Raw genomic sequence first — 26,226 nt, 5'->3', positions numbered from 1 at the left:
GTACTTTGATAAACTTATAAATTTTATAAAGATTAAGATTAAGTTATTAAAATTAATATTATATTATGTAAAATTTGTCATTCATAATCAATTTTTGTTAAAACAATTTCTCTTTAATTACAAATATATTTTCATCAAATATCACCACATTTATTTATTATTTGACATTCTGAACAATCAAAATTTTATATAAGTGACATTTTAAATTAAAGCAACAATAATCTACAATGTTTTACAATTAAGTAACTAAATAATTAATTGCTTCGCCCCAGAGACATACACCCACGCAAAAGTATCATTAACAGCAAGAAACTTGTAACCTTCGTTGCCTACCTTACCTATCGAGGATTCCTCTGTTTATTTACGTCTGAATGCAAAACACGAAGACTGGGAAGAGAGACAACATCGTTGATAAACCGCTATTCTCGCGCACGCTCTTCGTCAGGTATCAGGTTCGCACGTATTCCATTTTTGTTGTGATTGCATTGACAAATCGTCGGTAAATATTTCACGACACAACGCGGGTGTCGTTCCACATCGCTCGAAAATCAACTTTTATAGGGGTGAGTTATCTTCTTGTGTTTTGTACGCGACCCCCAAAATTATTGATTAACATGTCTTTTTTGTTATAGAATTATAATACATAAATTCGGTCAAAATGGTGTCTGGAGGTATGACATGTGTTAAATACCTTCTTTTCCTCTTCAATATGCTGTTTGTTGTAAGTACTTAAGTTAATATTGGTGCAAAGTGTGCAGTTGAATTTTCTAGATATCTGGCATTGCCCTGGTTGCTGTTGGATCTATGGTTCTTGTCTACTATGCCCATTATTCTAACTTTGTGTATCCAAGTTACCAGTCGGCCCCAATTGTGTTAATCATTGTGGGATTAATAATTTTTGTGATAGCTTTCTTTGGCTGCTGTGGAGCTGTCAAAGAAAACCATTGTATGATTATTACAGTAAGTACAATCAAATGCCACATTCACCAAATATTTAAAATGTTTTATTTTTTAGTTCTCCCTGTTCTTGCTCATAATCTTCACCCTGGAACTAGCAGCTGGTGTTGTTGGGTATATTCGTAGGAATGAAGTGGAAGTCATGCTTGAAAACAAACTAAATTCAACTATGTACTTGTACAATCAAAATGCAGATATCAGAAATACTTGGGACATTGCACAACATGAGGTGAGTGATTTAAGTGAATTCTTATGCAACAGTGAATTAAGGAATAGGCCTGAGTTATTTATATCTCTTTAACACCTGAAAATTAATTGCCATGATGTGTGTATTTGATAGGGCTAGAAATCTTCAGGGTATTTCTTGTAGTTTGTAAATGGACCCATTAATCTTATTATTTTATTTATGATAGCCTTTGCAGAACTGGCTATGTCAATTACTATTACTGATAAATTTGTGACTCATTGTTATCTGTCTTGTAGTTTCTTTTAGAAAATGTTATGACTCACTGTGGCAGCCAAGAATTAAAGAAAAAATGTTTTAATTATTATTTCTAAAATATTGAAATATATGCACAGTTCCAGTTGGAAATAATTACACAATATGTAGAAAAACGTGATGCAATATGTTAATAATGACTCTAATAATTACCGTTTCCTGTCTTATCAGCATGCTATGATCAATTTATTGCTAATAATAATAAAAAGAGAATGGCAATTCACCAGGTTAATGGTATATTTTAAAATATGTAAATTCTTTCACATTTTTTAAGAAAACTTGAAAGGTTTGATATTTACAATTTAAATCAAAAAATTTATTATTATTTCTTATGTTACCTTATTGAAAAAAGTAATGTTCAACATATTATTCTATATATTTTAACATCTATTATGTGGTTTTGTTAAAATTCTTATTAATCACATACTTACTATGTATTTTGTGGTCAGTTTTTTCACTTTTTGCATAATTTTCTTGATAATCAACGACAATGATAAATGAAACACATTGACAAATATAAACTAAAAAGCTGAATATTTATGGAACATTTTCGTCAGATTTTTTAAATGGCATTTAAACGAGGTGTTCATTATTAATATCGTGGATACAGATTTTATATCAATTAATTATATGTAATTGGTCGTTATATAAAATATGAAGGTTGAAAATGTAATTTGTTTAACAGCTGTTTATGATCCAAGTATTCCTGTCGCTTATTATAAATATCTTATTGTAATTGAATTGATAATTTCATTGAACCAAAATATAATATACCATTTGTGAATTATTTATTGCGTGTAGTTAATGTGAACAGAGATCAATACAGAAAATATTTCGTTTTGGTTGTTGTAACAAGTAAAAAGATAAAACGAACTAAAGCTAGACATTTTCCTTATCAGAGTCTGCACAATTACTTAAAAGCAGCGTGGGTCGAGTTTAATTAGCAAATGAATCATGTTTTACTGCCTCTAAATCGTGCATGTACTTCTGTTTTGAAATTACATGACGTACACAATAAAAAATAACACGAGATCAAATATTAATGTTTAAAATATATGGATATTTTTGTGCACATATTAAATAACTATGTAATAAAATTGTCACATACATATGTAACGAGAAAGTATTGTTTTGTCTATGTAATGAATAAATTAATTTAATTACAGTAAAGTAACAAACTTAATGTGATTGGATGGTACATCTAAATCAACGGACAAAAACGCTTATATTTCAAATTGAGAAGAAAATTATCCATTTAACAATCGTTATTTATTTTAACAGATGTCTTGTTGCGGCATGACTGGTCCGGAGGATTGGGTGAAGGTAAATAGAGGTAATACAACCCTCCCGCACACCTGCTGCCCGGACACCCCCGATGACGGTTCCTGCAAAATTAATTCGCATAACGTTAACCAGCAATCCTGCATGAATCAGCTTAAATACGGTTTAACCAAATACGCATCTTACATTGGCGGTGTCGGCATTGGCATTGCATTTTCTCAGGTAATTATGAAGAATTTACTGATTTTAAAACAAGTTCCACCAGTTTAAATTCGAAATTAAACTACATTCGTAATCTAAAAGATATTTGACCAAGTTTGTTAACAAACAAACAATTTTATTTTACCGTGTGTTAAAGTAAACATTTGACACCCAAAAAGGAATTTGTTTGTACTTATTTTCTTATCTGTGCTGCGTGTACAGAAATAAGTTTTTATCTATTTTAATTTTTTTTTTAATTACCTATGTATTTGAATATATTTTGTTTAGCTTGCTTCAAATCAATGCTTTGATTTTATTAAGTCAATTAAAACCATATTCGATTTATATGTAATCATTATCTTAATTTTAATTGTAAACATGACTCACAAATTTCCGACTTATTAATAACTATTATATTTTGTTTTAGCTCATTGGCGTAATATTTGCATGCTGCCTTGCCAGATCAATTCGTCGTGAATACGAAACGGTGTAAGCCTGCTACAACAGCAGTTTTACAAGTGCAGCAATGGCACAACCCAACCAACCATTTATTATCTGTCCAAATTAGTTTATAGTTACTTTATTATTCAAGACTAACAATTGTAATATTTTATTTTATGGAATGGGGTGTCCGTTGGATCATTATTTTTTCTCTAACTCGAATTGCGAGAACTGCAAGTCTGAATAACGTGGTACAATTTTTAGTCATGAAGACTTACAATTATTATGTTAGTGTTCACTTGTCACAGACTGATTTGTTACACAAATTGTTTTTTATATATTTATTATTATTACACCTAACAGTGTTTTTATATTAAGATTTTTTGTTGGGATGGTCCGGAAATTTTCTGTACACAAGTACAAGGAATCGACCAATGTTTATTTCTGAATGTGTTCATGGTATATTAATTAGGGGTGTAACAGCAGCCAAACACAATTTATTATAGCCAAAAAAAAAAAAAAATAATGCAATACAATTGGCATTGTAATATTACAAGTATTCTCTTGTTGGTACACCCAATATTTATACTGTGTTGTAATCTATTTACATATACCAAAATATAACTTAACCAAAGTTTGTGTTGATAACTTAAGGTATTCTAAACGCCAAATTTTTAAATCAATTTAAAAAAAAAACACTCAATCTAATTTTGATATTTCTATTTTCTTTAAGAACTTTGATAATGAACTGAATTTTATATTTAGTGGTACTAATAAATTCAATATTTTTTAAATATAATGGATAGTTGGCAACTGTAAAATTAAAAGTTATTTAATTAAATATTCAAGTATATTTTCAGAGATACTCTTCATATTTATCGTGGTTAAGTACAAAGATGTGTAGATTTTTGCCACATATGCAAATTATAGATTGTAACACCTATATTGATGTTATCATATAATAAATTATTAAAATCTATTAATATTTGTTTATTTTTATCCAAAGGAAAAAAAATTGATACTTGGGTAATTAATAATATCTGTCGTTAAATTATAAAGACAATAATTTCTAGAACACTTCTGTAACATATAAAATAGTATTAATTTTTTGTTTTTAATTAACATATATTGAACTATTTACTCATTATATTAATTTTAGTAGAATTGAGAAATGTTATATGCTTTAAATATGATAATACAAATATTCAAAATACCATTAATTCATTATTATACTCATAATACAATTCAAAATTGCTGTTAAATTTTTCTATTAAAATTAATTGACTCATTTATATTTTATTGATAAAATTTTGTTTGTTTTCGTCACTTTTCGAATGATGGATAAAGAATTTCAGTCGCGTTTTTCTTAATCAACGTCGTTCTAAAATATTTGTAATTCTATTTAAAAATTGAAATCTTGTTGATATACAGTACCAAAAGAGTTTGATCCATCTGAATGGAAGTCTCCCACTACGAGGCTGACTTCTGCTGTCTCTGTCAAGCATGATGTCTCTCTCTAGATTCAGACGAGTCAATGGATTTTCCTACTGTATACGTGTTATATTACAGTTAGTTACATAATTTAAAAAAGTAAGAATTTAAACGTAAAGAACTTGAAATATTAATTTATATAATTTAAAATACTAAGTTCAAAAAATTAATAATATAAATTTAAAAAATATGAAATTAGGTAAAGGTTACAATATTAAATACATTCACTTAAAAAAATAATTATTTACTACAAATTAATTATAAATTTAAATTTATATAATTTAAAAAAAATAAGTGAAATGTAAAAAAAATTTGAAATTTAAATTTTTAAAATTTAAAAGATTAAACTTTTAAATTTAAAAATAATAAATTAAATTAAATAAAATCTTTTATCAACAAATTAAATGTACAAAAATAACTAGCACATTAAACTTATATATTTTTAAAAATAATCTTAACAATTAAAATTTACCAATTGAATTAACAGAATTAGGCTACTTAAATTTATTATCCAAAGTAACTTTAAATTTGAAAGTTTTAGTACTTCACAATATTCTGAATAATTTATATATTAAATGGATATAAGAATTAAAAAAAAATTAAATTAATATTTCAATTCAATTTTATTTTCTGATCAACTAAGCCACGGAAAAAGTACCAAAAATATCTGAGATTATCAAATATTCACCGAGTACCAACCATTAAAAACCTAATAAACATTTTTATATCTATTAAAGCGAACAGTTTTTATCAATGAATTTTATAGTACATTAAATTAATGTATGAATTCGATGCTCTATGTAATCGTCGCAACGCCATTAATCGAAATAGACCTACATGTAATCGCCGCGACTGCAGTCATGTGATCCAGTAGGCCAGCTCGACAATCGATACAACTGAAATGCGCGCGTCCGACAAAACAAATGGACGACCGATGAAGCCCGACTTGTTTGACTTTTGAAATCAGCTGTCATTTTAATGCCATTTTCTCGGAAAGACAACACCGAGTGAGAGAAAATCGGCCGCAGTTCCACAAGAAGCCAGAACGATAATGATGGACTGTCAATCCATAATGAGGAACTATTCACGATATTTACTTATCGTTTTCAACTTGATTTTCGCGGTAAGTAGATTTTTCCAATTGGATTCCTTTGTGTTTTGTATCTAAAAATACATTCACTGTTTGTTTTTATGTCGGCAATTAATGCGATCATTTTTGTTTGTAATGCACTTTCGTGGGTTGAATTTATATAATTTTTAATCGGTTTTTTTGCAACATTGCGAAACCCTCGATTGCATTGCCGAAATACCATTTAATTAGGGTTCCGGCCGTGCGCAATATAGGTATTATATTCCGATTGCGGTGCAGCATCATAAAGATAAGATTGAAACAAAATGCCGGGTACTGGCAAAATTTTCTTTTCACGTCAAAAAAGCACTAAACAAAATGCCGGTTCGTTGTTAACAAAGGAATCCTCTGTATATCTGAACCTTTTATAAATATAAATCGATAGAATTTATTAAAATTACGATAATAATTTCCTTTTCTATTACAAATTCTAGAACAATATTATCACTGGTGAATAATTTCATCGTAATTTTGTTGCACAAGGTTATTTGTGGTAAACAATTTCTTGAATTAATAAAATTCTTTTACAGTAATTTGTTTAAAATGTTCTATCCAGATTATTTAAAATCTATTTTATTATTTTTTTATCTTTAAAAGTTAAATTCGTTTTCTATTGTTGTTTAATAAATGTATAATTAATTTGTTTCGCAGTAACCGATAAAGAATTGTCTGGTGGCCATGATAATTTTTACTGATAGAACCACCAATAGTCAAGGAGACAGCTTTATTTAATAAATTTTGAATGTATAAAACTATTTAAGGCTTAGATTGAATTGGAAAATAATTTTTTCCATTTATATAAGAAAAATATAGAATAATTAAGCAAAATTTATGTTGATTTTATAAAAATCTTTCATTTAGATTTCAATACGTAATTCCTTGTGACTATGTTTATACATTTGCTGATTACTAAAACAATTTATATCATATTACCTATGAAAAACTTCATGACTCATACACTACAAAGCAATATACAAGGTGAACCATCTAAAATATACTGCGAGACATAATATTCCGGAATGCCTCTCAGTACGTTTTTGGGGGCCACCCTTTATTAGTAAATTAAGTTATTTCTCAGTTACTGATAAATAATTATCTGGTGGCAATTGTACTGATAGAACTAACAAAATGTGAAGGAAACAGATACACAGATAAGGTGTTATTTATATAAATTTTAAATATATGAATACATTTAAGAACTTTTTGTGTTTAGGATTGTTTTCACGTTGTAACACATTTATTAAGAGCATTATTTCTTTAATATATCCCTACACCATTAAATATTCGATTTAAATTCAGAGAGAGCAGTGAAAGACCATATAGTAAAATGTTGCTATAAATTTGTCCATTGCAAAATAAATAATACGTAATTCCTAGTGATTATGTTTATAAATTTACTACTTACAAAAATAGTTCTTAATACGAAGCATATAGATTTCTGTTATTGAGAAATAATGGATTTTGTTTTAGCTCACTGGTATTTTGATTGTTTCAATCGGAGCCACCGTGAAAGCGTACTACAATGAGTATCAGAGCTTCTTGGACAACAAGTTCGTGTACTCGTCCGACCTTCTGATTGTGATAGGTGTCATCATATTCATTATCGCGTTCTTCGGCTGTTGCGGTGCCATAAAAGAGAACTCTTGCATGACTACAACGGTTTGTACAAACAGATTTATTATAAATCATAACAATTAATGCTCGTCCAGTTCTCCAGTTTGCTGGTGGTCGTGTTCATACTTGAAATTTTGGTGGGAATCGGCGGTGTGCTGTTGAAGGGACGTACCACGGAAATAGTCGAGAATGCTCTCTTCGATACGATGAAGGAATATGGTGAACCCAACTTTAACGAAACCACCGCTCTTTGGGATCAGGTTCAACAAAGGGTAAGATATTGGCTCTTGGGCTAAAAATAGTGTCCTGTTTTTATTTTGTATTTTTTTTACAGTTCCATTGCTGTGGTGTTGACACGTATTATGATTGGTTTAATCACACAAACACCACAAAAAACACTTTGCCAGTTTCTTGTTGTAAGATTGAGACTGGAACTTTGGGTAACTTTACTTGTGACGTCAATAGCAACAGTCTGTACAAGCAGGGTTGCTTACAAATCTTTTCCGAGTATATCAAAGGACATGCTGCTACTGTTGAAGGAGTGGGATTAGGTCTTGCCATTATTCAGGTAAGACAAAACCAAACTGTTTTTTATACAATAATTCATGTTTTTTGTTTCAGTTGCTTGGCATCTTATTGGCCTGTTATTTGTCCAAACAAATCAGGAGTGACTATGAAACAGTTTAACTGAATCGTTTCAAAACCAAAGTTAATAATTACTACTTACATTTAGCCCCTAAAGTAATACCCTAGGTTGTTTATCAAATTCAATTTGTTAAGATATGTGATAATTCTGTGTGGAGATTTTGACTGGAGCGTATTTCTTTCTGTTTATTAATTCATTGAATTTGATAGGCATGTAGATATTGGATAGAGTTAATGATTTTTTAATAAATTTAATGACCTCCGACTCTGTGTCCTTTTATTTCCGTTGTAAGGGAAAATTCATTAAAAGACGCCTGTACATTACTTACTAAAATTTTATTGTTACATTAACTAGACATTACTTACTAGAAGAATAGTCCATATTCTCTTACTTTAGTAAAAAAATTATACTTTACACAAGCAGTTTGGGAGAGGAGGATATAGTCACAATACAAGTACATCCTCAATCGAAAATACACATCACATAATATACCTATAGCTCGTAGCGCTATAAAATTCAATCACAAATAAATAATATAAATATAATACACAGTTTCAATTTATGTAGAACGCAACAAAAGTTAGCATAAAACAATATAATTGTATTTTATAACGTTACCGCCTTAAAATCAGAATATTCACAGATCTGGAGCACTCGGTTACATTACCAACTGATATGAGAAAAATACCAATTAACGAGGAATATTTTCAAACACAAATGCATACAAAAATAAATCAAAGTGCCCCAATGTAAAACGAAGTCGTTAAAAAGTTTTATCTGTATAAGCAATCTACACATTTTTAATAATTGCACAATTTGCAGGAAGGAACCTATCTGCTGCAGGAGAAATATTACATTCATAAGATAGACATTCAAAATTAAATCTTGCGATTGATATGAAGAACAAGATTAGTTTGAAATTTGTAGACATAAATCACTTATTGTCCAAAATCAATTAAAAAGAGGAACTTAAAAACGTAGTATTATCTACATGGTACATTTATACTATAATGGATTCAAACCAAGACGAGTTAAATAGTGATTTGGCCACTGAGATGAAAAATAATTTAACGTATTTAAAACTAATATTCACTAAAAAGTTTATTCCGATTATTTTCATTTGAATAAGAGAGTATAACAGTAAATGTTCTACAAATAACTTAACATGTGATACAAATTGTTGCAAATGGACATTCAAGACAACCAAGTAATGGAGAGTAATTGATTTTTTAACGATGATTTGACGATGAAATGGATAGTAGACGAATTATACCATAATATTTTTGTGCCACATTGGCAAAGTGTACTGACATCGTTGGAAGCTGCCCGCGTCGTTTTAGCAAATCACGTTGCGTAACGCTTAGTCCACAATCTGGCGATGCGGTCGTGTTCTTCTCTGTTCTGCAGGTATTGCGTTGCTATACTGCCAACTAGCGGATCGGCTGAAAAACAGAAGGACCACATATTTCACCACTTTTTAATGAATTACCGACACTCACCTGGATTGCAATCTGTGAGTAGGGAGCAGATCGAAAGCAAAACTTTTGAGATGGTGAGGGCGGGCGACCAGTTGTCTTTAAGGATGTCGAGGCAAATCACACCTTGACTGTTGATGTTACAATGGTAGATACGCGTTCTGAATGTGACCTTGGGTGGTTTGAATGGGTATTCAGGAGAGAAGTGGATGTCCAAGAAGAAGACGCCTCCTTCATAGACAGAACCTGGAAATAATAAGTAAATACCATTACTGTAAGTATTATAAGTAATATGAGTCATCATATCATGCTAAAATACACATTTTGTTCCATTGAAAATATAAAAAATATTCATATTTTAAGATGCACCAAATTAAACCTAAGCCACAGAGACCCAGTATAAAATTTGGAAGTACTAAAGTGGTTCCTTATTCCAGCATCAAAATTGGCGGTTTTCAAATTCAAAAATTGTCCCTTCTGATGAAACTCAAAATGCAATTTTGTTCAAAATAAATTAGAAAGATAGTTAAAGTCAAGTTGCTTTATATTTGCCCTAAAAATTTCAAATTAGTACTTTTTTCTGTCTTCTTCTATTAGGTGAATCTCCTTATATGTATATGAGTCATAAACCTTAATATAGAAACAAATAATAAATGATAAAAAGGTGATAAATAAGAATATTAAATTTCATATACAACAATTCACTTGTAAGTACATTGGCAGGTTACAATGCACTTTGTTATTGTAAACAATAGTGCATGACTAATTTTGAACACAAAACGGTAAATCCCGGACCTCCCAGTATTTTGTTGGCGTCAATTACATGAAGTATTAATAAAAATTTAATTTTACCTGGTGGTCCCAAAATTGTGGAAACCCATTCATAGAAGTTCTCGCCCTTTGGTCCGGCGCTACAGTTTGGCGGCGGATCGAGGGTGATCTCGGCCAGTTCCTTTTGGATTCGCTTGGCCGATGTACCCAGCGCCTTCGACATCTTCGGATTCGGTTTGCTTTCTTTAGTCTCTTTTTGTTCACCTTGAACGTGGCTGCCTCTGCCGCGTCCCGAGCCGCTGGATCCAGCCGATGACATAATACTGAAATGCGTAATATAAGTCGATTTGTTTAAAATACTAATAATCGAATTATTTATTTTATCATCTAAGCGAAGTTTGATAAAAATATTGCATTAGAAAGAAAACGTTACTTTGAAATTTTCCAATTGGATGATTTAGATGCACATTAAATATAAAGGTAGTTTTGAAAACTTACAAAAACAAAATTGTGACCTTATTTTTAATTAGTAAATCACTGTAGAGTTATTTATTTATATTAAAACAATAAAATAAAACATTGGTGCACCATTTTCAAAATAAAACTTATTCAGCATGTCTTAAATTGAAAACAATTCCAGAACTAGTTTTTTGTAATTATTCAGGGATTTTAATATTTTTATAGAATATACAGGGTGTCATCTAAAGAACCCTGACAGGAAAACTTCAATAAATCAATTAATGTCCCTACCAGTAAACTAAAGAGAAGAATATAACACATGGCATTATTTAAATAATTACTAAATACTAAATATGGATTAATACTATGTGACTATACTTCCATTTCAATTATAATTTTTTGTTACATGTACTGTTATGCTAAATAAAGTGGCAATTGTTCACATTCATAATGAAAACCATCAATAATTTAATTAACTGGTATTAGAAACAAATTATAACTTAGCCATTAAGTGAGAGCATGAAGTTTTGCCTTCTAACAGAAAATCTCCATGTTCCTTATTTTATTACAAAGTCTCAACTTCTTTGTTCAATTGGCACTCACCTTGCAGCCTCAATTACAGCACGAATTAAACGTGTCGTGTTTCACTCCAAGCTTTTGGCTGGTTTACGGTTAGGCGAAGTTGAAAACACAAAGGCAGGTAATGGAATGTGACCCTTTTCAAAATTAAAATTGATTCCTGTCAGGCTCGTCGGCCATTTTGATTTCTAGCTTTACAAGTCTTTAATTCCAAATAGATTTGCTTAGATTTTCATCGTAATTAAAGTACACAACACTACTAGGAACATTTATTAACACACCATAGCATTCACTCAAGATATAGCGTTGTTTTGCTATTCGTTTATCCAATAGGAGCCTCGGTATTTTTTCCCACAATATTTTATGGCCAAAGAGCAGTTATTGAGCGTTGTGGGGTTATGCAATTTTTGGCTTAAGACACAGATATAATAATATATCATTTGTTATCTTACCCTTTAGGTTTTAACTTCTTTTCACTGAAAACAACTTACACTCCCTTTTCACAAGTTTCGGCTCATGGCGTACACGAACATTACTGGAGAGGGCGTTCGAACGACTTACAGTTCAGCCAACCCACATAGCCATTCTTTTTAAAAATTTATTTTAAAAAATTACGAGCACATTTTAATTATAAATAAAACTTGAAATCTATGTAAAATAACTTTTTACGTAATTTAAAACCTCAACATTAAGATTTGGGATTATCCTTATGATATTCAAACATGATTTCCAACATAGGGTAGTCAAATTTTAAAGGTTGCTTGTTTTTGTTTTGATAAATTAGTTAACCTCAAAAATCCCGCTGTTAGAGTTAAGTGTAAAAATAACAAACATTAGTTTATAAGTTTATAAGTGTAATATAGATAAAAATCAAAATGGGCAAGCGACAGCACCAAAAAGATAAAATGTACTTAACGTACACAGAATGGACAACGTTGTACGGGGGCAAAAAAGTAGGAGAAATGTCCAAAGAGGAAGAAAATTTTAGGAGACTACCGTTTGATCACTGTTGTTTGTCTTTGCAACCGTGGGAAATCCCTTATTCCGATTTAGATGGGAACATTTTCGATTTGGAGCCTTTGCTCCCTTTTTTAAAGAAATTTAAAATTAACCCTGTTACTGGTAAACCAGCTGATATAAAATCTTTTTTTAAACTCAAGATACACAAAAACAGTGATGGAGAAAATCAGTGTCCTGTGCTATTTAAAACTTTCACAAACAGCTCTCATATTGCTGCAATTTCCACCACTGGCAATACCTATTTAATGGAAGCTGTGGAACAACTGAATATTAAGAATCGCAATTGGAAAGATCTTATTCTAGACACTCCATTTGAAAGAAAAGACATCATTATATTACAAGATCCTAGTGATTTGAGCAAGTTTAACATCTCCAAATTTCACCATGTAAAAAATAATTTAAGAGTAGAAACTGAAGGTAAGCACCCTCGTTTACATACAATTTTTTATTTAACACAACTTTATATTATCAGAGGAGATCGCCGATAAATCAGATCCACAAGCCAGATTAAAAAAAGTTAATCCTGAAACAAAATACACACTGGAAGAACTCAGCAGAGAATACAAAGCCCCAACAATTGAAATAAACAAGAAAGACACATCAGAAAAAGCAGATAAGTTTAATGCTGCTCATTATTCCACTGGCAAAGTGGCTGCCAGCTTCACATCAACAACAATGGGCATTAATTTAACCCATGAGGCAGCTATTGTCCATGAGGATGAAGTTAGATATGAAAGAGTGAAGAAAAAGGGCTATGTTAGATTGGTTACAAACTTTGGACCTTTAAATTTGGAATTACATTGTGACATTGTTCCAAAAACATGTGAGAATTTTATGAAGCATTGCGCAAATGGCTATTATGATGGCACAAAGTTTCATAGGTCAATCAGAAATTTTATGGTGAGAATAGACTTAATAAAACAGTAAATATAGACAATAAATGTAAATATTTAGATTCAAGGTGGAGATCCAACTGGAACAGGTACTGGAGGTAAATCAATATGGGGAACAAAGTTTGAAGATGAATTCAGACCACATTTGACACACACAGGCAGAGGAATTCTTTCAATGGCTAACTCAGGAAAACATACAAATGGATCACAATTGTATAATTGTCTTATCAGAATTGTTATATCTATTAATTGTTATTTTTTTTCAGTTTCATAACATACAGATCATGTAAACATTTGGATAACAAACATACAGTGTTTGGAAGAGTTGTTGGTGGAATGGAAACTTTGTCAGAAATGGAAAGAATAGAGGTTGACAATAAAGATAGGCCCATTGAAGATATAATTTTAATCAAAGCTCAAATATTTGTTAATCCTTATGAAGAAGCTGATGAACAAGTAATAATATTTTCCAATACTTTTATTCACATAAATGCAATAAATTAAATTTCAGTTGGCTAAAGAGAGGTTGGAAGAGGTTCATAAACAAAAACAAGAAGAAGAGGCTAAAACAAGAAAGATGAATGCTGAAAAAGTATTAAAAGTCTATAAAAAGGGAGTTGGAAAGTATATTGATCCTTCAGTTACAAAGAAGTATGTTGAAGAAAATCTTTAATGTATCAAATAATTATATATATTTTATTTTAGTAGTGACAAAGGTGAGGAGGAACCTGCCACAAAGAAAAAGAAAGGATCATACAATTTTAATTTTGGCCAGTGGTGATGTAATATAAAATTAATTTTGTAAAAAAATAAAATATTACATAAACAAATATTTATTTTATTTTCCTTATGAGAAAATACATGTCTGCTATAAAAGTTATAAAGGAACATAATAAGCCCATTAGTAATTTGCCACTGTCTGTTGTTTCAACCATGATGCCTATTCCAAAAAACCCAAAGCAAAATCCTGCTACAGAAGAAACAAAGACTTGTATGGTTCCCCAAATATATTGGTTCATTTCTTTCATTTGATAAGCTAAGGTTTCTGATTTAATATATTGACAACAACTGACATCACTGGTTATTCTCCTGTACTCTTCATTTAATTGTTCCTTCAAAAGTAACTGGCATCTGCGTTCTACTTCCGGATTCCTCACCATTGTTGGGTTTTCTGGCAAAATAATTTCTGATTTTTCCAATAGATCATGCAAGTATTTTTTATTTTTCGTTTCTTTGTTTTTATTCGTTAAAATTTCATGTATTTCTCTTATGTCTTCAATGGTAAGTTTAGATTTATCTCTGTTTAAGTATTGAACTGTTTCCATGTATTGCTTTAACTCCGCTGATGGCCTTATGGTAATTTTTGCGTTCTTCAGTGGACATTTCATTCTTAATTAATAAGTATTTGCAGAAGCGTTTGAAAATTTCTGTCGCAAATTTAACCTAAGTTTGTTACGTCAGTCAGTGGCAGCTTAGAAGGTATGTTTATGTAAGGTTCTTTTTTAAAACAACTGAGGTACTTATTACAATGATTTATTATTTTACTTCGTATTATTATAGTTATTTTAGACATTGTTCTGCACAAAATGTCGAAATTGTGGGATTTATTAAACAGTTTTTGAGTACAGGTGCTATGGGATTCCCAGTACATTTGTACATAATCTTTTCTACTGCCTCTGAACCCAATATATGAGCATTTGGATCGCAAATTTTCGTTCCATTATCTCTTCCTGTGCAAATAGAATCTATACATATTGCGGATAAACTGCAACTGCCTGTTTTGGGAGAATTTGGGTAAAATATTGTATTTCCGGTACATTTCTTAACAGATTTTTCAAACAATTTTGGATATTCTTTGGATTTTACACATTCATAATACTGTCTACAACCCACTCCTTTCATGATGAACTGCCCAGCCTTCTGGCAAGTGAAACCATAAGTTTGTGATAAACATAGCTAAAAATAATGTTCTTGTTAATATTTTTCTAACATGATAATTCTAATTTGTTGTTTTATATTATATAAAAATACTTACTGCTGAGAATATTAACAATATGGTAATTTTGTACATTTTAAAAACATTAATTTGTGGAACCACCGTTGAAATAAATGGCAATGAAAAGCATTGGTTTTTATATGCATTCTCGTGAAATTGTTTACAGATTTATTAGATTTGTTTAAACTGCAAAAATGTAGAAAAATCCGTACAATGTATAAATGAAATTTTCATAATCCTTTAATTCTCATAGCAACTAAATTATACGTCATTCTGGAGTTCTAGGAAACATAATAGATTGAATATAGAAATATTGCAAAAATGAATCAAATTATATGAATGTATATGAATATTTTAAAGATTACTTTACAATACGATATTTTATAAACATTCACAATTTTAATAATGTAATATTGTGAATAGTAATAAAACACAATAAATTAAATGTTACGCATTTTATTATTATAACAATAATTAATAATTGATTAGAATAATTGAATCAAACAATAATAATATTTAAAAGTACTAATCAGATCAGATTTTCTTTTGACATAAATTTTAGAATTTACAAGTTTTATTGGTTTCGCATTTGCCTTTCAAATATTTGCTTCTAGAATAAAATACATCACCATAGGCACAATGTCTTATTGTTCTTTTAAATAGATTCGGATATATCTTTGAAGGTTCACAGTGGTAATATGTTTCGCAGCTCACGTTGTACATTACAAAATCTCCAGTTTCTTTACATATTAGGCACAATGAAGATGCAATGCATATCTGTAAATTTTTTTATAAATTATAAATATTTAGTGTTTTACTTAATAAAAAATACATACAGAAAGCATGAGCAACGTAAGTTTCTCCATGGTTGAACTATTTTTGTTGATTGCTTGAGTGTAATAGCACTTATGCACGTTAATTATAATTAAACGATTATGGTTTTAATAAATATTTGCCTAGATAAAATGATGCAGTATGACAAAGTTGTTGTTTTTTACAATTTAATCTTTGGTGCAACATAGTACAATCAGTGATTAACAGCGTAAGTTTTCCTATGGTTGAACTATTTTTGTTGATTGTTTGACTGCAACCTTAATTTTAATGAGGCGATTATGATTTTAATAAATATTTGCCTAGACAAAATGATGTAGTATGGCAACTAGTTTTTTACAATTTAATCTTTGGTGCAAAGTGGTGGATAAATTACCACTCTCAGTGGGAAGAAAGAAACATTGCTTTCCAGGGAAGAGGATTATAATAATTAACATGAAACATCTAAATGTCTAAATTTTGCTGATATCGCTAAAAATTTATGATGCTTCCGAAAAATGGTTTATATTGTTTATTAATATATATGAAACAACTTACTCCATTGAAAATACAATAAGAAAATGCCCTAACAAAAAAAAGAACTATTATCGATAGGTAAAAAAAAATAAACGATAAAGTGACTCATGCAATATCAATGGGTTTAATAGAACAATCAGACGTCGACTGAATGAACAAAACTTTCAAAGATACATTTCAGTAAAGAAAATATTGATACCATAAAAGAATATTCGAACAAGATTAAAAGTATATTAATTATCCTAGAGAATTTTGGTGAAGAGCACTTTGAAGTAATGAATCCATGTTCAATAGAATACATCGCCTTCTTAATAAAAGTTTCGATTCCAGATACAGTACAAAAATTAGTAACACAGTAGAGGAAAAGTTTTGGAATGGCGGTATAGGATCATTACAAAAAGTTATTAATAAAATGGAACGTTTCGTATATTAGACACATCATAAGAGATATAATGGAATCTTTTGCCAAAGATATTTTACCAATTACATGCATAAAATGCATGATAACGACACGAAACATGCATCCAAAGTTGTTCAAACTGGTTAAAAGATGTATATATAAATTTCTCTTTTATACAAGTTGAATATTTATCCGCTAGCCATTAGTGAGTACATTGCAAAAGATAAAACCCCATAACAGCATTTATTTCCAATTTAATTGAATATAAGCGGGTTTTAAAATGATTCATTTGTAAGCTCGAAGCTCCCGAGTTTATTTGAAAGTTATCCGAGTTGCGTGCAAACGCGGACTGCCCGAGATGTAGTTTGTCAAGCCTCCGTTCGTGGGAAAATCGATGCGCGTCTACCTGTTTCACATTTGCCCGGCACATCGGGCCCGAAGGTCAACTTGCAGGCAAGTCTGTGTTGTGAGTGGCTCAACGAACTTTTCGTGCATGGCGTGGCTTGGCTTGGGGATCATCGAACTTTCCTTAATATTTATGTGCCAGTTTTGTGTGATGTGGACATGATGTACAAAAACTTCTTGAAACGATTTATAAACGAATACAAGTCGCACGAGTGCATTTGGAAAGTGAAATCGAATGATTACACCAATAAACAGAAAAAGGAGGAGGCTTATAAGGGTCTACAAACTATTTTAAAAGAAACCAACCCCTCGGCTACTGTGGACGATGTCAAAAGGAAAATTAATTCGTTGAGGAGTTGTTTCAGAAAGGAATTTAGGCGGGTGGCTCAATCAAAATCAAAAGCTTCAGAAACGGACACTATTTATAAACCTAGTTTGTGGTACTACGACCTATTGCTGTTTTTGAAAGACCAAGAAGTTCCGCAAGCCATCATCATCAATGATGATGAGGATAACATTTTAGACTTTAATGAGGTAAAATTTAAATAACATAAAATGGTAAACTATTAACTAGTAATTAATCTTTTAGACTGAAATCAAACACGAATCTGAGGACGAGGATCAGTTATCAGAACCATCTGTAAGAAGTTCTCCAGTTCCAAAAGTTCAAGTGGCTCCAGCAAAACGAAAATTAAGAAAAGAATCTGAAAAATTGCTGCGTGTTGTATGTGAAAGGTTGCAAAATGAAGACGAAGACGACATCGTGGGAAAGTGTGTTGCTAATAAACTTCGAAAACTGGACCCTACAATGAAAGTTTACGCTGAAAAGTTAATTACTGATGTACTTTATCATGCGCAATTAGGCATGTTGAATCATGAATGTTTCTTAACCAACCCACAATTTAAATAAAATTCCAAAAAGGCTTAACCAAAGACTATATATTTATTTATAATAGTTTAACTATAAGTATTATTTGATTTGTTAAAAAGTATTTAAGATTTTGTTCTGATAATTCTTTATTTATTAAAAATAATTATTTTTTTAAAATTTGTTTTATTTCCCAATTTTCTATGAATAAAGGAAAAAAAAATTGGTTTAGTTTAATTTTAAAATTTTTACTGAATTTTCATTTAATATTTTCTTCCCATATTGTTATTTCCATTAATGATATATTTTAGTTGTTATAATTTAACTTACTTTAGTATGATATTTTTAGAGATTAAATAACACATGGTGGTTTATGACGTTTTATTTTATTCGATAATTCTTATACAATAAGGACGTTAAAATGCAATCTACATAGTGTACTATATCAAGTCATAGAAGTAAATTAATCTCTTCCAAATTTATGGGAATCCACTGGTTTGTCGATACGATATATGGTTTGTCCAGGTTTAAAATATCCCAGATATTCAACAATGTCAGGTGTTGTATCTATATGGTAATGACCAGCTTCACCGTGGTGGCTGAAACTGTGGAAGTGTTGTACTCTTAAATCCAATTCCTAAAATGTAAATAGTAGTTTAATTTAAAGAATTAACTAAATTCACATAATTAAAATGTACTTCACTTGGACCTTCTCCGTTGACGAGGGTACCAAGAGCTATTAAAGGAGCGGACATGGTGTAAAAGTTTAGCCAGTTATTTATGTCATCGTCACTTTTTAGGGGAGTTTTGCTGAAGTCTGGCATCACATGCTGTTTGGCTTTTCCGGTTTTCATCACAAAAGCACCTCCCAAGCCCACAAGTCTGTCTTTGAAGCCATCTTTCAAACTCTTTCTTATACTGGCGATAAAATCGTCGTTTCCAATACGTTTTCTGGCGTATACTTTTAAAACCTACAAAAAATGAGATGCATTTTCCATTTTCAATGACTTAATTAATTGTACAACCTTTCCCGGCTTTCCTTCACTGAAGAAGAGGTTGGCCAAAAGGGCAACTCGACTCTCACTGTTTGGTAGTTGCTCTTGGATTGACTTGTCGTCTTTGTCATCAGTTTTGGAGATCCTCGTTTGTTGGTCTACCTTCCCATTTTCAATTTTCAAATTGTAAATTCCCTAAAACCCAAGATTTTAGATGGCGCAAAGTAATATTATTACTTATTTACTTCGCAGTTCTTTCCCACATATGGATGGGGACCAGCTCCAGCTCCAATAATGAAGGCAGGCTCTGAATCTACCAATTTTGCGATGTCTTTAAGGTCGTAAACCTTGTCTCTTTGGACCAGTGGGGCCAAAAATGGGGGCCCACCAATTTCCACCAATGTTTCATTACCACTTAAACCTTTAATAAATATAAATAAATGAGAACCATGCAGAGTTGATAGTTTGGAGTTCGTACCTTCTGATGCTAGTGTAAAAGGTTGTTTTGTTAGGTCGGGGCAATCCACCAATTCGACTTTTACTTCTTGGAAATTATTTTTAAGGCTTTTATTTAGCACTAAAAATATTTTTTATTATTTATTTCTTCTTTGGTATAATATGTTAACTTACCATCCACCAGTTCATTCAGTGGTGGCACGTACAGTGGTCTTTTTTCGACAGGCAGTGTCCTCGGATCCAACGACATGGTGCTATAAATAGTAAATTTCAAATCTCCCGCTGAGTAATGTCAAACAAGGTTAATGTTATCTAGGTAAATACACACAAGTCATTCAAGGTGTGTAATGAATAAAACAAATTAATTCAGCTAAAATGTGAAAAGAATTTACCCCGTGGAAGTTCTAAATATAGCCATAAAAATTAAACAGATGTAAAACATATTGACTCACACCAACTACCAAAATAACTAATTTATTGTTACATATTTCTATCTGTATATGAATAATTATTTGTTCTTGTAACATATACTAACCTCAGGCAATTTGAATCGTTAGTATTTTTCTTGTATCACTTACCTATTGTGCCTTACTACTGTAACTAAAGTCAAGCACAATTTTTCTTATTATTTAATTGTTTAATTAAATAATCGAAGAAGGTCAAACAACCTTATCAGAAACCAAATAGCTCTTGTTATTAACTGATTATATTATTTCACGCCTAAGCCCGAATCATTAAGAGGTCACGTTAAACTACTATCACTCGATGGTTGAATGGTTAAGTTAAAATGATGATAATTTAGCAAGCACTTTGCTGTATTAATTTTTGATATCACTTAAATTCTACTCTATTCCAATATTTGCTTATATCCAAACTGTTCATATTAGTTATTGGCGAATGGAGTTCATGTTTATATAATTATGCATACAGTATATTATTTACATAAGTATATTGTCCCCAATTTATATTATTTCAGGGATAACATTTTGGTATACAATTCTGATTTAATGTCATCAATATATGATTATCCTTTCTTTATAATTTTGTGGTTTTTAGTATTTAAAGGAAAATAAAACACATGGGGGACATCTTACTATCGTTTATTTACAAAATAACGAATTTACCTATAAAATTAAAAAAAAAACTTAACATTACCTAAAAATACAACGAAAATTATAAATACAATAGGAAGAATGTAACCACAACAATGCTTATCCGATTCAACCACGACCCAGTCAACATGTTAGATGAACTTTTTGGTTGTGTACTATTCCTTTCCATTTCTTGTTGCAAAGTGTGTTCCGGCGTGTGATGTGCGGCCCTCTTTCGCCTCCTTTTTGCTTCGTCTTTGTCCTCCTCGTGTAACTGAGAGACTCTCGTTAATTTTGTGGAACCACTTGGTGATATTGGGACGTCCAAGTCTCGGCTGATGACACCGCGGGCTTGTAATTGGGGTGCGTTGCCGTTGATAAATTGTGGACTTAAGGGTGGCAGTTCGCCTTTGTACGGTACAGATTGTGGGTGAGCCTTTATAAGTTCTGCAGCTTTGGAAGCCCTCATGTCGTAGATGTTGGTTCTCGTTTCCACTTTTGCCGTTAGGCTTTGGCCTGATACTCTTTTTCCGTCGTACGTTACCACTACGTCTGGAGGCGAATCTATGTCCAAGTCTCCTGGACTTTCGATGTCAATATTGGATGGTTGTCTTATTACATCAATAGGCTTGTCAGTTTGCGTGAGAGGGGGTAAATAACTCAAAAACGTGTCGACCCTCTCTGCGGCTTCGGCAATTGGTTCTAAGTCGTCGGAAACATCTTCGTCTCCTTCTTCTTTATTTGATGGTTTCTCTTCAGTTTCCTCCAGGCTGCGGGGTCTTTTGTAAATAATTTTAAGTACACTTTTCTTAGGATAATGCCTTTTATGGAATTTGAATTTGTCAGAAGGGGACGGTATGAAGACAGGTTCAAAAGATTGGATTGGTTTAGGTCTGTTGTTGCCTCCCATATTTATTACTCCTATTTCACTTTCATAGTTTAGCTCAGGTTCATCCTGGGAAATTCTATCACGAATTTCCTTCGTAATTATGGGCTTGAATCCCTTTTCGATTTTGACAGATGATGGTTGAAAGCCTGTGTTGCGAGCGGCAGGAATTTGTTTAATTTCTGATACGGATAATAATGCCGAAGAGGTTTGAGTTTCTGGGTCTTTCTCCGTGGACGGTTGCTGCGGAGAAATTTCAACTTTCATGATTTCGCTTGCTGGAACTGTTTTCGGTGTAACAACACTTTGTGACTTTTGAACTTGATTTTGAAATTGTTGTAATTGAGCCATCAGCTGAGCTTTGTGAGTTTGTGGCATTTGTACTCTTTGTGTTTGTGGCATTTGTACTCTTTCTGCTTGTGGTATTTGCTGTGCGTTTTGTACTTGTGGTACATTTTGTGATTGTGTTGTCTGTTGTACTTGCTGAATATTTTGAGCTTGTTGTGCTTGTTGTATTTGTTTTTGTTGGAATTGGGCTTGGTTAATAGGCGGAAGAATGGCAACGATTTGAGGTTTGGGCAACCCAATGCTTGGTAGTCTCTTGATATGACCCATGGCATTAATGAACATAGATTTTATATTGCTGAACATTGGAGGTCTGGCATTCAGAGATGGTTTAGCTACGTGTCTTTGCAAAGGCATTTTCATATTCACAGGCGGCAATACATGTAATACTGGTGTATTAGGAGCACGAGCTGGCTGTTTTATGGGTAAATTTTGGAAATAGGGCCTTTGTGGCCTTCTATTTCCATTATTATGAAACATTGGGGGTGGTAATTTACCAGGAGGCGATAGAAATACTTCATTCTTGGCTGGAATAGAAATAATTTTTGAGTTAGGGTTAGGATTTGGGTTAGTAACTGTTGGTTTTTCAGTTGTGGTGGTTGTAGTGGTTGTGGTAGTCGTTGTCGAAGGCCTGGCGGGTATATGGTCTTTGGTCAGAGAAAAGTCCATGATGGGGCTTGGTCGGAAGTCAGAGTGTCTTTTGTATGGGTTTTCAAAAGCAAATGGATGTTTCTCTTGACCAGAAATGGATGGATCGAAGTAGCCTTGCTGTGATTTGATTAGGATCATTTGGATTGGTCGTTCTTGGTATCTCCCTTGATCGGGAAATTTGGGTTTGGTATTCAGTTCTGAAAATGTTTGGAGAGATGTTTTATCTTCTTTGTCGTCTTTCATTTGTATATTATTTGGCTTTACCCTAGTTTCTATCCGAATGGAAGGACTATCTTCAAGATCTGGAACGTACTGTTCTTGGAGATTAAGTGGCGCGGGCACATTTATTGGTCTTATTTCACTTGCTGCTGGTTCTTCATCGCAAGAATCCAACACGTTTATTTTCCAGCCCAAATAACGGTGGGTAAAGCACTGAAAAATCTCTGTATGCAAAACGGTTTACATTAATTTTATTAATTCTACCTGATAATATACAGTATCCGGAGTATTCTTGTCGGGGGTCCATTGAATTACGCCAGGTTCTCCTTGGTCACATTTCAACTCTAAGGTACGTTGGTATCCTCCAAAGGAGTCAAAATCATCAGCTTCCAGATCTCCTTGTTGAGTCCAGTGACAAAGACGACCAGTGCCAGTTGGTACAAAGGCTCCATCCTTGCCTTGTTTAGCGCCAGCGAAAATTCTTACGTTCTGGTGAGAACATCAATAAGTGGACTATTTATTATGATACTAGATAACTCTAACCTGTTTTTCTTCTGGGGTCTTGTATTCGTATCCTCCGACTGGATCGTCAGTGATATAGAATGGATGATATTTAGCTGGTACTTCCGGATCATTTCCGCCTTCCACCACAAAGGTGTATTGCTTGCCTCTCACAACATTGATTTCGGGAATAAGGAGTCCATTAATATACCACGAAATACCCCAGCCGACATGTCCTACAAAATTAAACAGATTATAATAATTATGTTACACGATATCGCAATATAATTAACCAGTTATTGCTGGGTATCCACGTTTACCGCCAGTTGGACCCATTTGTGCATAAAACACTCCATCTTCGGGCTCGTAGCATTTTATTGGAGGAATTAGCCAAGCGTTGCGCTTAGATACAGGTGCTGGAGTTGGTACAGCTTTTGGAGAGTTTACACTTCCTAAAATAGTATGACCAAAATTTAAGTATCTTATATCATTTAATATTAAATTTATATTTTATACAGGTTATAAATTATATGAGTGGGTTAGAAAAGACATAGTGAATTTTCTAATCAATCCAATTTTGGCCAACTAATACTCATATTTTTTACACACTGTATATTTGTTGTAACAAGAATTTTAATGATGTTTAGGAAAAATGGTAATATACTTACAGAGTTTTATAAATATGGTAGGTAAAAGAGAAGTGAATGAAATATTAAGAACCTGATTAACGAAGCTAATATTTTAAAAAGTGCAGGATGTGTATGAGAGACATGCCATTTATGGTATGATAGTTTATAATTCATGTTACATACCTTCATAATAAACATCAAACCCTTTCAAAAAGCATTAAAGAGAATGAACGAGCATTAGTTTAAATGAACAGGTAATGCCTATTAGTGTCCGTGAATGCAGAGCTTTTTTATGTATGTGTGTTTCTTTCATTAAAAAATTCAGTTATTTTAATTTATAACTCTTTGACTACGAATGCTTTAGTATATTCATATTTAGTGGAGAAGGATCATAATTGATCATAAACTAAAAGTGTTTAACATGAAATAAAAAAAATTGTAGAAATTGTTAATTGGAATAAAAGTTAAAAAATAATAATTACTATAATTAATTAGTAGAAATCAGTGGAAATAAATGTTGAAATTAGGAACAAGACGCAGAAATATTGCATTTTAAAGTAATTAAAAGACTAAAATCTTACACCATTTTCAAGAATTGAAAAATTTTGCTACTTACTCAATACCTAATTACAGGAAATCCTTGTTAGTGATAGAACATGGCAATTGGATTATATACAATTAAGAAAATATTAAAAATTTTGCATACAGATATTACTCATAAAATGCATTTATTTCCTATACTACAAAGAGATATCTACATATAAAAGTACAAAAATATAAAAATTTCATAAATAAACACAAACAGTTAAAATATATTATTTCCAGAACTAATTATCCTCCACCGAAGAAGCTCTGATTCTCCCTAAAAAATAAAGGCCAGAAATGAACATTTTTTAAACAGCCTGTGTTAATAAAATGTGCACAAAAGGAGAGAAGTAAAGGACGTTCTCACAATGATTCGCATGATAAGATAACCTCATTCTATTTCAGTAGCTCTGTTAGGACCTAAGTAAGTACCAATCCTATTTGTGCAAATTTTAAAGTGCAATTTAATTAAAATTCGAAAATACCTCTTTGACCTCCTCGGGTGGCACCTCTGGTAGTCTGTTGCCTTGGTTTTGTGGCACTCTTCTCAGAGTCGGCTTGTTGGTTGCCACGGTTTCCGCCCCTTCTGCGGTCCCCACCTCGTCTTGGGGCTTGAGTTACAGGAACTGGAACTGGACACAATTATTAGTAGTGCCACAAAACCCTACATTCCGGTTAATTTACCCGGTTCTACTTCTTCCGGTACTTCTTGTGCTTCCTCGATGATCTTTTGAGTCTGGACGGGCATGGCCTTCATTGATGGTTGATCACTTTCGGGCATCGGGCAGTTCCACTTGGCTGTACGTCCGAAATCTAAGAATTTGTCCCCTTTGGTGTAGCTGCTGTGGAACGAGACCTCGTTTCTTTGATTGAGTGGTCCGATGGCCCAGATGATGGGTTGGGAGCGGTTCGTGTAGATGGGCTTGTCGAACTCGTCGTTGGCCTTCAGAGGACGTTGGTATGTGACGATTGAGTATCCATTTACCATGGCTGCGTTGAGCAGACGGATGTTGTTGGTGTTATCCTAGTTTAATATTATAGTATTAGTAAGAGTTGATTTGTGAGAAGGTCAACTTACTTTTAATCTTGTATCCGGGCAAGATCCAGTCGGTCCGGAGCATTGGGACTTGTCAGCAAGGTAATAATCTTCGGCGTATCCTTTAAGTGTGTTTTGATCCACCCAGGCTACCACCACGTCTCCTCCAATCATTTGGCTCGTTTCATCGTCGCCTGACACACCGAACGACACGTATTCTCCTTTATCTAAAGCAGAAAAATATACAAATAATTCAACCAAGCACAATTTGTGGGGGAGACAACGAGTAAGGTAATAATAGAAGCAAAGGACAGAGTTACTGAACCACACTGGTCAATAGTATTTAGCATTAATTGGCTG

At 32.2% G+C, this 26,226-nt stretch overlaps 7 protein-coding genes and 3 long non-coding RNA genes across 11 annotated transcripts in view; 4 read left to right on the top strand and 6 right to left on the bottom strand.

The window, feature by feature from the left end:
- Positions 1–253: 253 nt before the first annotated feature.
- On the top strand, positions 254–4,358 carry LOC109604560 (CD63 antigen). The gene is made up of 6 exons (XM_020021090.2): positions 254–563; positions 633–721; positions 772–960; positions 1,016–1,186; positions 2,738–2,959; positions 3,366–4,358. The coding sequence occupies exons 2-6, from the start codon at positions 659–661 to the stop codon at positions 3,429–3,431; spliced, it is 711 nt and encodes a 236-aa protein (XP_019876649.1). The 5' UTR covers positions 254–563; positions 633–658; the 3' UTR covers positions 3,432–4,358.
- LOC126265490 (uncharacterized) lies at positions 2,509–3,319 on the bottom strand. The gene is made up of 2 exons (XR_007547971.1): positions 2,924–3,319; positions 2,509–2,841 (listed from the first exon to the last, which is right to left on the bottom strand). It is a non-coding gene; the product is annotated as an uncharacterized LOC126265490 (long non-coding RNA).
- A 1,473-nt stretch (positions 4,359–5,831) lies between the features above and the next one.
- LOC109604563 (23 kDa integral membrane protein) lies at positions 5,832–8,523 on the top strand. The gene is made up of 5 exons (XM_020021095.2): positions 5,832–5,993; positions 7,470–7,658; positions 7,709–7,885; positions 7,948–8,181; positions 8,235–8,523. The coding sequence occupies exons 1-5, from the start codon at positions 5,922–5,924 to the stop codon at positions 8,298–8,300; spliced, it is 738 nt and encodes a 245-aa protein (XP_019876654.1). The 5' UTR covers positions 5,832–5,921; the 3' UTR covers positions 8,301–8,523.
- A 52-nt stretch (positions 8,524–8,575) lies between these two features.
- LOC109604558 (ubiquitin-conjugating enzyme E2-24 kDa) lies at positions 8,576–12,085 on the bottom strand. Of its 2 annotated transcripts, none has more exons than XM_020021089.2 (4): positions 11,996–12,085; positions 10,587–10,828; positions 9,759–9,980; positions 8,576–9,701 (listed from the first exon to the last, which is right to left on the bottom strand). In XM_020021089.2, exons 2-4 carry the CDS (start codon positions 10,822–10,824, stop codon positions 9,604–9,606), a joined length of 558 nt encoding a protein of 185 aa, XP_019876648.2. In that variant the 5' UTR covers positions 10,825–10,828; positions 11,996–12,085; the 3' UTR covers positions 8,576–9,603. The 2 variants fall into 2 exon arrangements, with proteins under 2 accessions (XP_019876648.2, XP_049823015.1); XM_049967058.1 differs by lacking the exon at positions 11,996–12,085 and adding an exon at positions 11,568–11,899.
- A 241-nt stretch (positions 12,086–12,326) lies between these two features.
- LOC109604561 (RING-type E3 ubiquitin-protein ligase PPIL2) lies at positions 12,327–14,286 on the top strand. Its single transcript, XM_020021091.2, has 6 exons — positions 12,327–12,980; positions 13,036–13,463; positions 13,518–13,669; positions 13,723–13,912; positions 13,968–14,107; positions 14,162–14,286. Exons 1-6 carry the CDS (start codon positions 12,419–12,421, stop codon positions 14,235–14,237), a joined length of 1,548 nt encoding a protein of 515 aa, XP_019876650.1. The 5' UTR covers positions 12,327–12,418; the 3' UTR covers positions 14,238–14,286.
- A 687-nt stretch (positions 14,287–14,973) lies between these two features.
- LOC126265657 (uncharacterized) lies at positions 14,974–15,572 on the bottom strand. Its single transcript, XR_007548154.1, has 2 exons — positions 15,492–15,572; positions 14,974–15,412 (listed from the first exon to the last, which is right to left on the bottom strand). It is a non-coding gene; the product is annotated as an uncharacterized LOC126265657 (long non-coding RNA).
- Positions 15,573–15,892: 320 nt separating this feature from the next.
- On the bottom strand, positions 15,893–16,420 carry LOC126265607 (uncharacterized). The gene is made up of 2 exons (XR_007548111.1): positions 16,289–16,420; positions 15,893–16,229 (listed from the first exon to the last, which is right to left on the bottom strand). It is a non-coding gene; the product is annotated as an uncharacterized LOC126265607 (long non-coding RNA).
- A 1,193-nt stretch (positions 16,421–17,613) lies between these two features.
- LOC109604565 (uncharacterized) lies at positions 17,614–18,652 on the top strand. The gene is made up of 2 exons (XM_020021098.2): positions 17,614–18,138; positions 18,194–18,652. Exons 1-2 carry the CDS (start codon positions 17,764–17,766, stop codon positions 18,512–18,514), a joined length of 696 nt encoding a protein of 231 aa, XP_019876657.1. The 5' UTR covers positions 17,614–17,763; the 3' UTR covers positions 18,515–18,652.
- Positions 18,653–18,838: 186 nt separating this feature from the next.
- LOC109604562 (ester hydrolase C11orf54 homolog) lies at positions 18,839–20,382 on the bottom strand. The gene is made up of 7 exons (XM_020021094.2): positions 20,316–20,382; positions 20,098–20,177; positions 19,946–20,044; positions 19,713–19,888; positions 19,498–19,662; positions 19,171–19,443; positions 18,839–19,109 (listed from the first exon to the last, which is right to left on the bottom strand). The coding sequence occupies exons 1-7, from the start codon at positions 20,363–20,365 to the stop codon at positions 18,936–18,938; spliced, it is 1,017 nt and encodes a 338-aa protein (XP_019876653.2). The 5' UTR covers positions 20,366–20,382; the 3' UTR covers positions 18,839–18,935.
- Positions 20,383–21,007: 625 nt separating this feature from the next.
- Positions 21,008–26,226, bottom strand: part of LOC109604567 (protein Skeletor, isoforms D/E-like) — a 39,628-nt gene continuing 34,409 nt past the window's right edge. The window contains exons 7-13 of the mRNA XM_049967326.1: positions 25,909–26,093; positions 25,515–25,854; positions 25,316–25,462; positions 23,910–24,068; positions 23,659–23,852; positions 23,380–23,604; positions 21,008–23,328 (exon numbers count right to left, since the gene is read on the bottom strand). Of these exons, the coding sequence (XP_049823283.1) occupies positions 21,097–23,328; positions 23,380–23,604; positions 23,659–23,852; positions 23,910–24,068; positions 25,316–25,462; positions 25,515–25,854; positions 25,909–26,093 (3,482 nt within the window). The 3' untranslated portion in view covers positions 21,008–21,096. The remainder of the gene's footprint in view (positions 23,329–23,379; positions 23,605–23,658; positions 23,853–23,909; positions 24,069–25,315; positions 25,463–25,514; positions 25,855–25,908; positions 26,094–26,226) is intronic.

Source organism: Aethina tumida, chromosome 5, assembly GCF_024364675.1.
Source record: "Aethina tumida isolate Nest 87 chromosome 5, icAetTumi1.1, whole genome shotgun sequence".
In the NCBI taxonomy this organism is placed as follows: Eukaryota; Metazoa; Arthropoda; class Insecta; order Coleoptera; family Nitidulidae; genus Aethina; species Aethina tumida.
Note: the sequence above shows the minus strand (reverse complement) of the source record. Positions and strands in the feature narration are given on the sequence as shown.

What these genes read in the sequence shown, in the direction of transcription:
- LOC109604560 (XM_020021090.2), top strand. Translation starts at nt 659, where the DNA reads ATGGTGTCTGGAGGTATGACATGTGTTAAATACCTTCTTTTCCTCTTC. An exon ending in TCTTCAATATGCTGTTTGTT is followed by an intron (nt 722 to 771) that starts GTAAGTACTTAA and finishes TGAATTTTCTAG; the next exon opens with ATATCTGGCATTGCCCTGGT. An exon ending in TTGGCATTGCATTTTCTCAG is followed by an intron (nt 2,960 to 3,365) that starts GTAATTATGAAG and finishes ATTTTGTTTTAG; the next exon opens with CTCATTGGCGTAATATTTGC.
- LOC109604563 (XM_020021095.2), top strand. Translation starts at nt 5,922, where the DNA reads ATGATGGACTGTCAATCCATAATGAGGAACTATTCACGATATTTACTT. An exon ending in ACTCTTGCATGACTACAACG is followed by an intron (nt 7,659 to 7,708) that starts GTTTGTACAAAC and finishes ATGCTCGTCCAG; the next exon opens with TTCTCCAGTTTGCTGGTGGT. An exon ending in GGGATCAGGTTCAACAAAGG is followed by an intron (nt 7,886 to 7,947) that starts GTAAGATATTGG and finishes TTTTTTTTACAG; the next exon opens with TTCCATTGCTGTGGTGTTGA.
- LOC109604558 (XM_020021089.2), bottom strand. Translation starts at nt 10,824, where the DNA reads ATGTCATCGGCTGGATCCAGCGGCTCGGGACGCGGCAGAGGCAGCCAC. An exon ending in CACAATTTTGGGACCACCAG is followed by an intron (nt 9,981 to 10,586) that starts GTAAAATTAAAT and finishes TATTATTTCCAG; the next exon opens with GTTCTGTCTATGAAGGAGGC. An exon ending in ACTCACAGATTGCAATCCAG is followed by an intron (nt 9,702 to 9,758) that starts GTGAGTGTCGGT and finishes TCTGTTTTTCAG; the next exon opens with CCGATCCGCTAGTTGGCAGT.
- LOC109604561 (XM_020021091.2), top strand. Translation starts at nt 12,419, where the DNA reads ATGGGCAAGCGACAGCACCAAAAAGATAAAATGTACTTAACGTACACA. An exon ending in TTTAAGAGTAGAAACTGAAG is followed by an intron (nt 12,981 to 13,035) that starts GTAAGCACCCTC and finishes TTATATTATCAG; the next exon opens with AGGAGATCGCCGATAAATCA. An exon ending in ATGAAGAAGCTGATGAACAA is followed by an intron (nt 13,913 to 13,967) that starts GTAATAATATTT and finishes ATTAAATTTCAG; the next exon opens with TTGGCTAAAGAGAGGTTGGA.
- LOC109604565 (XM_020021098.2), top strand. Translation starts at nt 17,764, where the DNA reads ATGATGTACAAAAACTTCTTGAAACGATTTATAAACGAATACAAGTCG. An exon ending in ACATTTTAGACTTTAATGAG is followed by an intron (nt 18,139 to 18,193) that starts GTAAAATTTAAA and finishes TTAATCTTTTAG; the next exon opens with ACTGAAATCAAACACGAATC.
- LOC109604562 (XM_020021094.2), bottom strand. Translation starts at nt 20,365, where the DNA reads ATGTTTTACATCTGTTTAATTTTTATGGCTATATTTAGAACTTCCACG. An exon ending in ATGTGGGAAAGAACTGCGAA is followed by an intron (nt 19,663 to 19,712) that starts GTAAATAAGTAA and finishes CTTGGGTTTTAG; the next exon opens with GGAATTTACAATTTGAAAAT. An exon ending in ACGGAGAAGGTCCAAGTGAA is followed by an intron (nt 19,110 to 19,170) that starts GTACATTTTAAT and finishes TTTACATTTTAG; the next exon opens with GAATTGGATTTAAGAGTACA.